This window comes from Glycine soja, chromosome 18 (genome assembly GCF_004193775.1).
Source record: "Glycine soja cultivar W05 chromosome 18, ASM419377v2, whole genome shotgun sequence".
In the NCBI taxonomy this organism is placed as follows: Eukaryota; Viridiplantae; Streptophyta; class Magnoliopsida; order Fabales; family Fabaceae; genus Glycine; species Glycine soja.
This window is the reverse complement of record NC_041019.1, coordinates 13,157,417-13,169,576: the sequence shown is the minus strand read 5'-3', so window position 1 is coordinate 13,169,576 and position 12,160 is coordinate 13,157,417. Positions and strand designations below refer to the sequence as shown.

The 12,160-nt window shown below is 30.1% G+C and overlaps 1 protein-coding gene across 1 annotated transcript; it reads right to left on the bottom strand.

Annotated features, from left to right (window-relative positions):
* Positions 1-9,774: 9,774 nt before the first annotated feature.
* Positions 9,775-11,691, bottom strand: LOC114396776 (glutathione S-transferase F10-like). Its single transcript, XM_028358931.1, has 3 exons — positions 11,465-11,691; positions 11,303-11,351; positions 9,775-10,608 (listed from the first exon to the last, which is right to left on the bottom strand). Exons 1-3 carry the CDS (start codon positions 11,606-11,608, stop codon positions 10,154-10,156), a joined length of 648 nt encoding a protein of 215 aa, XP_028214732.1. The 5' UTR covers positions 11,609-11,691; the 3' UTR covers positions 9,775-10,153.
* Positions 11,692-12,160: the final 469 nt, after the last annotated feature.

The window sequence follows — 12,160 nt, the reverse complement described above, 5'->3', positions numbered from 1 at the left end:
AGTTTGCCTTTCACTGGGATCGCCAGCATGGCTGGCGGGTTGCTTGGTTTTGAAATTTTTTCGCCCTATTCCTTTATAAAAGAAGAAGGTCCCGAGAGTGCACAGCTGCGCTTCCTTCCTTTGCTTCCATTGCTTTGTTATTCTTCTTCATAAGTTCCTCTATTACACTACGTTCTTCTTATTTTGTTCCTGTCTTTTGTTTTTGGTAAGTATTTTTGAATGGTAAATATTTGTTGTGTTATATATATATATATATATATATATATATATATATATATATATATATATATATATATATATGAATGGTAAATATTTTGTTAATGTTTGTAGGGCTATGCTTTGTTCTTTAAGTGGTTTCACTCCTTGTACGTGGTTTCTCTCCTCTTCCTATTACGTGATTTATGTGCTTGGTAAGTGATTCGTAACTTGGTAACTTTAGTTGATAGGTTAATATTATTTAAGTTAGGTTTTAAAAATTATATGTTATTAGTTGTGTTATATATATAGATATATGTTAGGTTAGTTATAGTTAAATTGATAGATATTATTTTCTTTAAATTTTTTAAATTACCATGGTATTAATTGTTTTATATATACATATTCTACCTTTGTTGATGTTAGATGAAATTTTTAAATTTTAAGTAGTACATTGAAATATTGATATTATTTGTGTTAGATGTATATGTTACAAATTTGAGTTGGTATATTATGATTTGTACGTTAGTTGTAGTGGATTTATTAATATGATTTTGTTAAGATATTTTAAATTTGTATGTTATTAATTGTGATAAAATTATTTGTACGTTAATTTTAGTTGTTATGTTAGTATTATTTGGTTTAGATTTATTAGGTTTGTATGATATTATTTGTATTTTATATATGGTATTTTAGGTTTAGTTAGAATGTGAATATTATTTAATTGACTTATTTATAGTTTTTATTGAAATATATGATATTTTATTAATTTTATATATATACGTCGTTTAAATTTTTTATTCCACGAAATTTTTTTGATTTAATACCATTTATTTGTGTATAATATTTGTTATTTAATTTAAATTTTAATAATTGGAAAAAAAATATGGTCATTTAATTAAATTTATGTAGATATTTTAATATTTAATTTTGTTATGTGTAGAGTATTTTAGATAGTAAATTAAGTTTTGTTGTGTTAAATTTATGTACGCGTTTTATTTTATAATTTTATTATGTATGTATTTTAATTTGGTCATTTATTTAAATTTATGTTGCTATGTTAATTTTTAATTTTGTTATTTGTAGACTATTTTAGGTAGTATTTTAAGTTTTTTTGTGTAAAATTTATGTACGTGTTTAAATTTTTAATTTTATTATGTATTTTAATTTGGTCATTTATTTAAATTTTTGTATCTATTTAATTTTTAATTTTGTTATTTGTAGACTATTTTAGGTAGTATTTTAAGTTTATTTGTGTAAAATGTACGTGTTTAAATTTTTAATTTTGTGTAATGTATTTTAATTTGGTCATTTATTTAAATTTATGTAGCTATTTTATTTTTAAATTTGTTATTTGTAGACTATTTTAGGTAGTATTTTTAGTGTTTTTGTGTACAATTTATGTACTTGTTTAAATTTTTAATTTTGTTATGTATTTTAATTTGGTAATTTATTTTAATTTTTGTAGCTATTTAATTTTTAATTTTGTTATTTGTAGACTATTTTAGGTAGTATTTTAAGTTTATTTGTGTAAAATTTATGTATGTGTTTAAATTTTTAATTTTGTGTTATGTATTTTAATTTGGTCATTTATTTAAATTTATGTAGATATTTAATTTTTAAATTTGTTATTTGTAGACTATTTTAATTAGTATTTTTTTTGTATAAAATTTATGTACGTGTTTAAATTTTTAATTTTGTTATGTATTTTTATTTGGTAATTTATTTAAATTTGTGTAGGTATGTAATTTTGAATTTTGTTATTTGTAGAGTATTTTAGGTAGTATTTTAAGTTTTTTTTGTGTTAAATTTTTGTACGTGTAAAAATTTATGTATTTTAATTTGGTCATTTATTTAAATTTGTGTAGCTATTAAATTTGTAATTTTGTTATTTGTAGAGTATTTTAGAACATTTATTTAAATTTGTGTACGGATTGTTATTTTTAATTTTGTTATTTGTTCAAATTGATGTATTTTGTTATTTATTTAGATTTTAATTATGTGGTATGTATATACAAAAACCATGACCACGTTGTCAACGTCTCATCTTCGACCACCGCGAATGCTAGAGGAAGGACACCACCATTTCCATCTTGTGATGTGGCCATTAAGAGGGTCCCACGGTATTTGTCGTACAAATGTGTGCCGTCAACTTGTATGATTGGCTTACAGTACTTGAAAGCCTCTTTACATTGGTCAAAAGTCCAAAAAACTCTATGAAATTGGCGGTGTTCACAACTAACCGTATTCCCAACAATAAAATCGTCATGTAGTATTTGAAAATACGACCCATGAGAATGATTTTGCATGTGTGTTAGCCACGACGAAAGTTTCGCATATGACTCATCCCAATCGCCATATTCAATAGCAATGGCTTTCTGTTTCGCCAACCAAGCTTTTTTGTACGACACCTTGTACGCAAGTTGACTGTTAATCCTCTCTTGAATCAATGAAATTTTTATCGATGGATCTTCTCTGATCATGCCTGTCAATAGAATAACAAAATTTAAATGACAATTAAGGCTAAACAATACCATAATATGAACATAAAATATGTACCTACTACACAAGTGACAATTAAATATGAATCAAGTTTCTCGTGATCTTGGGTCATGGTCATATTGAAACATGTGTGTGGTCCACCCCATTGAGTGACTTTCCATGAATCAGTTCTTTTAGATAGAATTGCCCTCATATAGAAAGGGCAAGGACAATCTGCATTTTTATTCAAGCAACAAACGACATACTTGTCCCATTTGCTTTCAACCACTTTGAAACTTTGATGCACCTTCATAACATATTGTTTGACTGAATTCTTGACCGCATCTTTACTATCAAAATCCATGCCAACATATAATTCTTGGCCAACATTAAAACTGGATGGCATCTCCAAACCACAAATGTCCTCCTCATCAGGATGACTCCAGTTGATATTATTATAATGCAAAGCATCATTCCAAAATGGATTCTGAATTCCTTGTACACCTTATAGTCCAAAAAAAATTCAAATCATACTTATTTGGCTGGGTGAACAATTCTTATTGGTGGAATCATCTCGGTGACTTCATTGTCTGTATCAGATATACCGTCAACACTGTCATCTTCGTCTAAAGACTCTTCAACGTATGAGTTAGACACAAGATAATCATCATCATCATCTTCGTCAAGATGTAAATTGCTCATATTTGTTGGCGGTTGTGTGTCATCATTAGATAAATAATTTCCACATGATGTAACCGAATTTGCAGAATGAAACATTAAACCACCAGCCACATCATTTTCTATGTACAATTCTAGAACTGACATTTCTTGTTGTTGTTTAAAACTTTCCAGCATCGTTTCAACGTCTTCGTCATCGCAAATTTGCAAGGCAATATATTTTCCTGACACTAAAAATCTACAACTGATAGTAGAAATAATTTCATTATTTTGTAATTTTACTTTGTCTCCAATATTTTTCTTCAAAGCATTGAAACTAATTTCACGTTTAATCTGAATCGCTTTTTTACTGCCTTCAAATATTACACCATCATTATCTTCATTTACCCTTCCATTGAAATACAACACTGTTATAACCGAATTCATCGTGTACCTACAAAAACAATATTTTAATTAATTAATCATAATAAATTCAAAATAGTAAAATGTAATCACAAAAATTTTCTTCAACACAATTTGACATTAAAACTTTCTTCTATAAAAAATTTATTAACTTGAAATATTTTGGATGGTAAACACTTCAAAAAAAAAAAACGATTCCAAGGTAGTAACTTTAAAGCCCAAATAAACCATAAACAAAGTTAGTATTATTTATAAATAATTAATTTTCACAATAATAACTTCAAAATACGTACTTCAAATAAATATAATGGGAAAAAATTTAATTTTAAATACCGTTCAAGTTGAATGCAAATAAATTTTTAAGACACACCAACAAATCATGAACATCAACCTTATCTAATTAAAAAATTAATATAACTTTATATTAAAATAAATTTCCACACTCAAAATACTTACTTCAAATAATTATGATGTTACAAATTTTTTTACTTTCACACACTTTTGACAATACATGTTTCATTAATTTTTAACACACTAACAAACTATCAACACCAACCTAATCTAATTAAAAATATACTCAAAATTCCATATTCACCAAATTTTTTCGGGACTCAAATATTTTCTTTAAAAAAATATCATCACATATTTCTTCTATTTTATACACATAAACAAGCATATAAAATATAAAACTAATTTAATTAAAAAATTATTAAAAACTATAAATTCAAACTGCTCTCAAAAATTACTTCAAAAATATTTTATAATATAATTTATTTTACTGAAATTTACGAACCTCATTCACAAATTTAACCCTCAAGAATCAAATTTCAAACCAATTAAAAATTTGATGACAAATTTCTTCTATTTTTTACACACAAACAATCATATAAAATATAAAACTAATTTAATTAAAAATTTCATAAAAACTATACATTCAAACTGCTACAAAAAATTACTTAAAAAAGAAATATAATACAAATTATTTTACTGGAAATTACGAAATAAAAATATAAATCTAATTTAATTAAAAAATTAATCAAAACTATACCTTCTAACTGCTATTAAAAATTAGTTAAAAAAAATTATAACACAAATTATTAATTTCAAAACTACAAACCTGATTCAAATATTTAAGCTCAAGAAACAAATTTAAAACCTTACGCGGATATCCCTAAACACTTAGAAAACTCAAAGCTACTTGTGCATTCAGAAAACTCAAAGCTGTGATTGTGAGCGTGTAGCTGAAAGAATTTTTCGTATATATAGGCACTAAATCGCCAACAGAGATGACTATTTTCAATGCCCTAACTCGCCAATGGGAGTTGCAACTTGCACTCAAATCGCCAATGGCAGTTGCAACTCCCCTTTCTCTGAAAAAGCAACCCTATCAACATGCCTACGCCTGAAAAAAGCAAACCTGCAAGCCTGCACCTCCTGCAAAGCAAAACCGCCAGTTTGACTGGCGGTTTACGAAACCATGACCAGACTCGCCAACAGAGGTGGCGAGTTCCACCTGCCATCAACTCGCCAACACGAGTGACGGTTTCCCTGCCACGTGGGCTTTGTGCAGCGAACTCGCCATTGGCAATGGCGGTTTGCTTGTAACTCCATGCATTTTACGTATAAAACTACCCCCTCCCGAAAAATATTTGAAAACAACCCTATCTGGGGAAATAGTTTGTAAAACTACCCCAGATGGGGAAATTTGCCGCTCAGTGGACTTTTGGATGGGTTTATTTTGGCATAAAGGGTGCTCTTATGTTGTCTCATCAATATCATAGGCCTTAATACATAGTATACTGGCCTGGACGGATCCTGAGGGTTGTCCGGAGGAGTGACAGTATAGGACTCACGATTAAGGGGTCAAAAAAGTTAGGCAAAATTGTACTTTTGGTCTCCCAGTTTATCTTCAATTTCGGATTTGATCCCCTTATAATTTAATTCACAAATTTGGTCCCCCAATTTTATAAATCCTTGCAAAATTGGTCTTGAAAGCCCGATTTGGACGTTGACCGTTAATCTCAGACGTTGACTGTCACATGTCAATGCCACATGTCAATGTCTGAGTGGTTCCCTGTAAAGGCTTCATTTTTTATAGGTAAAATTGTATTTTTGGTCCCCAGTTTTACTCCAATTTCGATTTTGGTCCCCTTATAATTTAATTCGCACATTTGGTCCCCCAATTTTATAAATCCCTTTATAAATTCAGCCAAATTTCATTACTAGAGAAGTTGTATTTCAAATTTCAAACAAAAATATCATTGTCATACATAGGCCACTTAAGCAGTCGTATACACATAATACCGCATGGGGGAGCAAAAAAAGAAAAAAAAATAGGGGGTTATTACAGAACCTGTTAATGTAAGAGATCTGAAAATTTCAGACCCAGGTTGGAATTCATGCGCCACTTTCCCAAGTTGAACAGCCCTGGAAGTGGGAGAGAGACAAATAGTGATTTTTCTCTGGGTTCCAAGTAAGTAAAGAATTTGCGATAAAAAAGAAGTGCGAGATTTATCTAGCATCAGTGGCTAAATCATTCAAAAGACCAATTTTGCAGGAACAATTTATAAAGAGATTTATAAAACTAGGGGACTAAATGTGTGAATTATAGGAGGACCAAAATCGAAATTGGAGTAAAACTATGGGACTAAAAGTACAATTTTACCTACAAAAAATGAAGCCTTTACAGGAAACCACTCAGCGTTGACATGTGGCAGTCAACGTCTGAGGTTAATGGCCAACGTCCAAATCAGGCTTTCAAGACCAATTTTGCAGGGATTTATAAAATTGGGGGACCAAATTTATGAATTAAATTATAAGGGGACCAAATCCGTAATTAGAGATAAAGGGATACCAATTTTGCAATTTTACCAAAAAGTTAATGAGAGAAGAAAAAAAAAGTTTTTAATTTTTTAAGAAATTATATGTCTGTTATTTAATGGAATATATGTTTATAATTTAGGTTTACATATAATTTTATCTTACGTATTTTACTTAATATGTAATTTTAGTCCTTCTATTTTAAAATAGAGGTATTTTATTTTTCTATTTTATGTTTGTTTTATTTTTTTATTTTGATCTAATTGAATTCTAGACATAACATATTTATTTAAGTTACTATCAATAAATGATTTAATTAATTAAAATATAAGAAATAAATATATGTAAAATTGAGGATATGACCAGAATTATGAATTTTCTAAAATAAGAGATCAAATATCTTTATTTCTAAATAAGAAGATTAAAATTACGGATTTAATAAAATAGGTGGACTGAATTATATTTTACAATAGATTTAAATATGTATTTTATAAATTTGGGTCATTGTTACATTTTGTCTCTAAAATTGTATTTAAACCTATATTTTATACTAGGAGAGTCCAAAAATGCATTTTTTTTTTAAATTAAGAGACTAAAAAAAATTAAATCAAGGGAACCAAAATCAATAGTAAATCAAATTTAAAGGATTAAAAAAAATTATACTTTACTATACTTGTTTGTAAAGGGATCTATCTATTGTTTCATTTTGGATTTTCAAAATGTCAGTAGCGGCCTGATACTTTAATGCACTTGTTCAATTTTTAGCATTGAGAACATAGGTTAGTATGGTTCTTGTTTGGTGCTGCCAGGTTTCAGCTTGTGTTTGTAACATAAATCTTCTGTGGCTTCTAGCATTCTTTATGGTATAGGCTCAGTTTTCTTTCTATTGAAATTTATTTTTCCTATAAAAAGAAAAGTAAAAGGGTATTTTGAGAATGGTGGTTAAAAACCATCACAAAATTGTAATGTTGTAATTAAATATCAATTTTTTTAAAGTGAATACTCTTGCAGCATTCCCTTTACTTGTACTCTGTTTTCAGTGCCAACTCCTTAGTTTCAAAATGGGTTTCAGGCCCTAGACCAACATACAAATGATCTTAATTGATTGACCTGGTGTGAGACCATATCATTTCTGCACTTCCAAATGGCCCAACATATTGAGCATAAGAGTTTGGCTGAGGATTTGATTAACCAACCATTTGGAAGAAGTGCCTTGTTAATGGTTATCAGGTTCATGTCTAAACATCAACCTATGGTAAGCTGATCTAACCGTATATCGACTAGTGCTGCACCAAGTTATCGAACTGAATGGGATTTTGTTGATCTGAGCCACCTTGAAAAGAAGGAAAACAACATCAATTAAAGGCTCACTCCACATTTTAAGATCTTCATCAATAAGACTATTTACCAATGAGGTAGGCTCCAATAGACATGAACTCCAAACATATTCTAACAGAGGAACCTGTACTAATACACCATCTTCCATCTAAGGCTAAATAACATATAGCTTCACCAGCTCCCTATGCTCCTCCAAGTATAACTAAGTAGATATCCAATTTAAAGTTTCGTTTGGGAAACAATCTTCCATTTAGTACCTTAAACAACAGGGAAGATTGATTCTTGAATAATCTGAAGCTCAAGCCTTCTCTTTTCTTTGGTTTTCACTTTGCACTAACTAGTCCCAGATAGCCAATGTATTTTTTTCACCTTGTCCCCATCAGAAGTTATTTATCATAGCCTCCATTTCATCACAGAAACTCAGGGAGTTTCAAACACAAACATAAGTAGAATAGCTTAGGCTATGAGAGAATATGACTCTTCCTAATCTGCCTAAGATAGCTAATTTTACTTGAATATAAAGTTTAAATATGTTTTTGATCTGTCATGAATATTCGACTTTTATATTTGATCTTTAATAAATTTTTATTTTGCGTTGAGTCTCTTATAAAACAATTTTGTTATTGGTCCTTCAAACTTATTTTTAGTCCTTATTAAATTAGTAAATTTTGTATTTGTTCTCTAATAAAAAAATTCATTTGTTATTAGTCAAGACTTAAATAAAATTTGTTAATTTATTAAAGAACAAACACAAAATTCATTAATTTACCCGGGATTAAAACAAAATATCAAAGACAAAAAATAAAAATATTTTACTAGAGACTCAACATTAAATAAAAATTTATTAAAGAACAAATACAAAAATTAAATATTTATTAAAAATAAAAACATATGTAAACCTAAATTTTAATTCAAATCCACAATCCCTTAACTCCCAAAACTATGAGGTTGTCCTTAGAAGACTTGGCAAGCACAACTTTATAAATGTATACAACTTTCGTATTTGTATCCATACACAATAGATACCTACATATTCATTGGTAAACCCATTACTTGCATTTCGGTTAAACGTGCCTTCCTAACCAAAGGATTCCAATATTAAAATAGGCACAACTGTGTAATCATAAATTCAACATCAGAAATATTTAAAACATCAAAACAAGCAGACAAACAACAAATTGAAATTAGGTTTAAGTCATTACTCATTTGGAATAGAACGTCCAATTGTGAGGAATTTTCTGAATATTAAACAGTTACACACTATAGATTGTTGAAACATACAAAAATGAGGATAACTCGTTCATGGTCATATCCAATCCCAACAATTTGATGAACAACTTCAACGAGTCGCATGTTAACAGCTTAAACCTTCCCATTAAAGCCGTTTGATTTAGCAAACCACTTTACAAAGAAAAAAATTGTTGATTCAGTCACAACAAAAGCAAGAAGGTACTAAATCAAATTGTCTTGTTCAATCATCGAATGCAATGTGATGCAAATCCATAACAAATATGCAAATCCTATTAGCATGTCACTGACACTTTTCTCACAATTTCAGAAAAAGATAAAAATCCAGAGTGAGTTTCAAATGCTTAGAAAATCTGGGCAAAAGAAAAAAAAATATTCAATTCATTTTCCTAATTACAGAGTCTTTGAAGGTTGTGTAAGGCATGATGAGAAGAAGTTAAAGAAGTTAATGGAAAAAAAAATGGACGGAGATTAAGATAATTTGCTGGGACTTTCTATACTTTTATCAGCAACTTGACAAAATTATAAGGATAAAATGATTTTTTACTTGCTAATATCAATTTTCTTGACAATTTTAAGTAAAACATACATCCATACTTCATAGGTCAAATATACAAAAACTTATCTTCCAAAACTGTGTGGTTGCCCCCACCAAACTCGGCAAGCACAAGTTTCAAAATGTATACTCTTGTATAAATGTCAAGATCCAAACTTATAGTATGTAAATACTGATATTTATTATTACTTCTTACCACAAGCGGCTTCTTAGATTATATCTAATGGACCCAACAACTAATCACAATGCTCAATACTCTTAAATTTGTGTTTTTCACCATCCATTGTTATTATTCAAGAAGAGAAAAAGATCCAAATCCAAAAACAAACTACAGGTCCACATCTGCAGATAGCCTCCAATTTATTCTCAAGCAGGTATTAGAAAATATTGAAGGCACATCCCTCACACCATCTTGGAATGTTGGGGTAGAACTAACTACACAGGGTATTTGTATAGCTGAAGAACCTTCTGCCAAGCTGGTCGGTTACTAATATCATCCCACCAAGCACTCACATGCTTCCTCTCTCTGACCAAATTCCCTCTCCCAGTTTGGTTCACCAAATAGTGACCAAATGGGAGGTGGCTAAGATCAGCAAGGCTGAAAAAGTCACCAGCCAAGTACTTGCTCTTTGACAGCCTCTCCTCATAAACATCCAGCACCTTCTCAATCTTTTTATCACTCTCTTCTATCACTTTTTGGTCAGAAGGAGCACCCGTTAATGGGGCAAACAGAACATTAATAACCAAATTGTAGAGTGGTGGGTGAAAGTTATGAGCTTCTACTTCAAGCCATTGTTCCACTAGACCTTTTTCTTCTATTGTCTTTCCCAACAAGTCTGTCCCTTGGTCTTTATACTTCTCTGCAAAGTATCTGATTATTGCACGAGATTCTGCAACATTGGTTTAAAATCAGTGTATTAGTATGAGTATAGACTATCCTAAAGTTACAAAAAGCAAAGAAAATAAATTTGGGGAAGTAAGCATTCAACCTTTCCGATTATCTTGCTTTCCAAATTTGACACAACAAAAACCCAGTCTTACCAACACCATTAAGGTTTGTTATAGTTACATGCATGATGCATCAAACCACAACATATGTCCATGGTTTTAAATATTGGTCCGCAACCACAATTGCGGCCGCAATGCAACATTTTTTCGACTGTCCGCAACCACATCGTGACCGCAATTGTGGCCGCATCAGCAGCATTTTCCCTTAATGTAAAGGTTTTTTAACTCACTGCGGCCGCATCCTCAATTTAAAACCTTGCATATGTCTATCAAAAGCAACTAAGAAACTAATTTCATGGAGTAACTAAATTGTAACCCCCTATTCCTCCTTTTAAAACAAAGGAATAGCAATTAGGAAAGACAATAGTTGCAGGGCAAGAATGAACGATCCTAACCTCACAATTCAAATAACATTCTTGATCAAAAGTTTGAAGTTGAACTACCCACATCAATAAGGGCTAAACAAGGTAAGAACTTCAAGGAAAGATCAAAAGTTCAAAACCGCCAACCTATTAACTACATGACACAGGAAACAAAAAAAAATGCAGAAAATAATAAAGGGACTAAAGGGTTTACCATAGAGAGTATAATCACCATCTTGAATAACAGGAAGTGATCCAAATGGCTGCAGATTTATTAGACACAAGTGTAATTGAACATGAAAACATATTATAAAAAAAAATGGAAACAAAGTGAAGCAAACAGTGTGTGATAGAGCAAATAAAGTTAAAATTGAACCTGCAGCTTTAGGAACTCAGGTTCCTTATTCTCTCCCTTGAAGAGATCAATATGTACTGTTTCAAACTCAATTTCCTTCTCAATCAGACACACCAGCACCCTCTTGGGGGCTCCATAGGTTGGACCGTACACCTTCACCAACATGTTTTTGTTTCTAAATTTTGTTTATCTTTAGTTTGGTTGCGTATGTCAGTCAAGTTGTGCTTTTATGCTGTTCACTCATCTACAGTCCAAGATAAAGTCATTGTCTAATTAGATCCTTTTCAATTCATTAGAAAACTATTGAGGATAAAGAAATACTATTTTACTATGTTAGCGCGGAAATTGGCTGCGGTCTCTTTTTAAGCTGTGGCGTGTTGTTCTTTTGAAATAATATCATTTTTATTATTTGTATGAAGTGAGTTCATAATTAAATATTAAAATAATTTGATTTTTTTGGTTTTGAATGGGCAGGAAATAGTTTGAAAAGAAATAACAGAAAAACTAGATTCATTTTATTATTATATAAATTTTTTTAATAGAATAAAACAAAACACTAATCTAATAAGTGTTGTAATCAACGAGGGGAGTGTTGGATTTACAAATTTCCACCACAATTTCATAGTTGATGGCTGATAGGGAGGACCACTGGCTTGATTGGTCCACCATCCACCATTATTACTGATCTTAGACTTAATAAGTGTCGGAAGAGCATCT

Excerpts from the sequence above, each read along its gene's own strand:
- LOC114396776 (XM_028358931.1), bottom strand. The coding sequence starts at position 11,608 with ATGTTGGTGAAGGTGTACGGTCCAACCTATGGAGCCCCCAAGAGGGTG. Across the intron at positions 11,352-11,464 it reads CTGAGTTCCTAAAGCTGCAG|CCATTTGGATCACTTCCTGT; the intron begins GTTCAATTTTAA and ends ATAAATCTGCAG. Across the intron at positions 10,609-11,302 it reads TGGTGATTATACTCTCTATG|AATCTCGTGCAATAATCAGA; the intron begins GTAAACCCTTTA and ends CCAATGTTGCAG.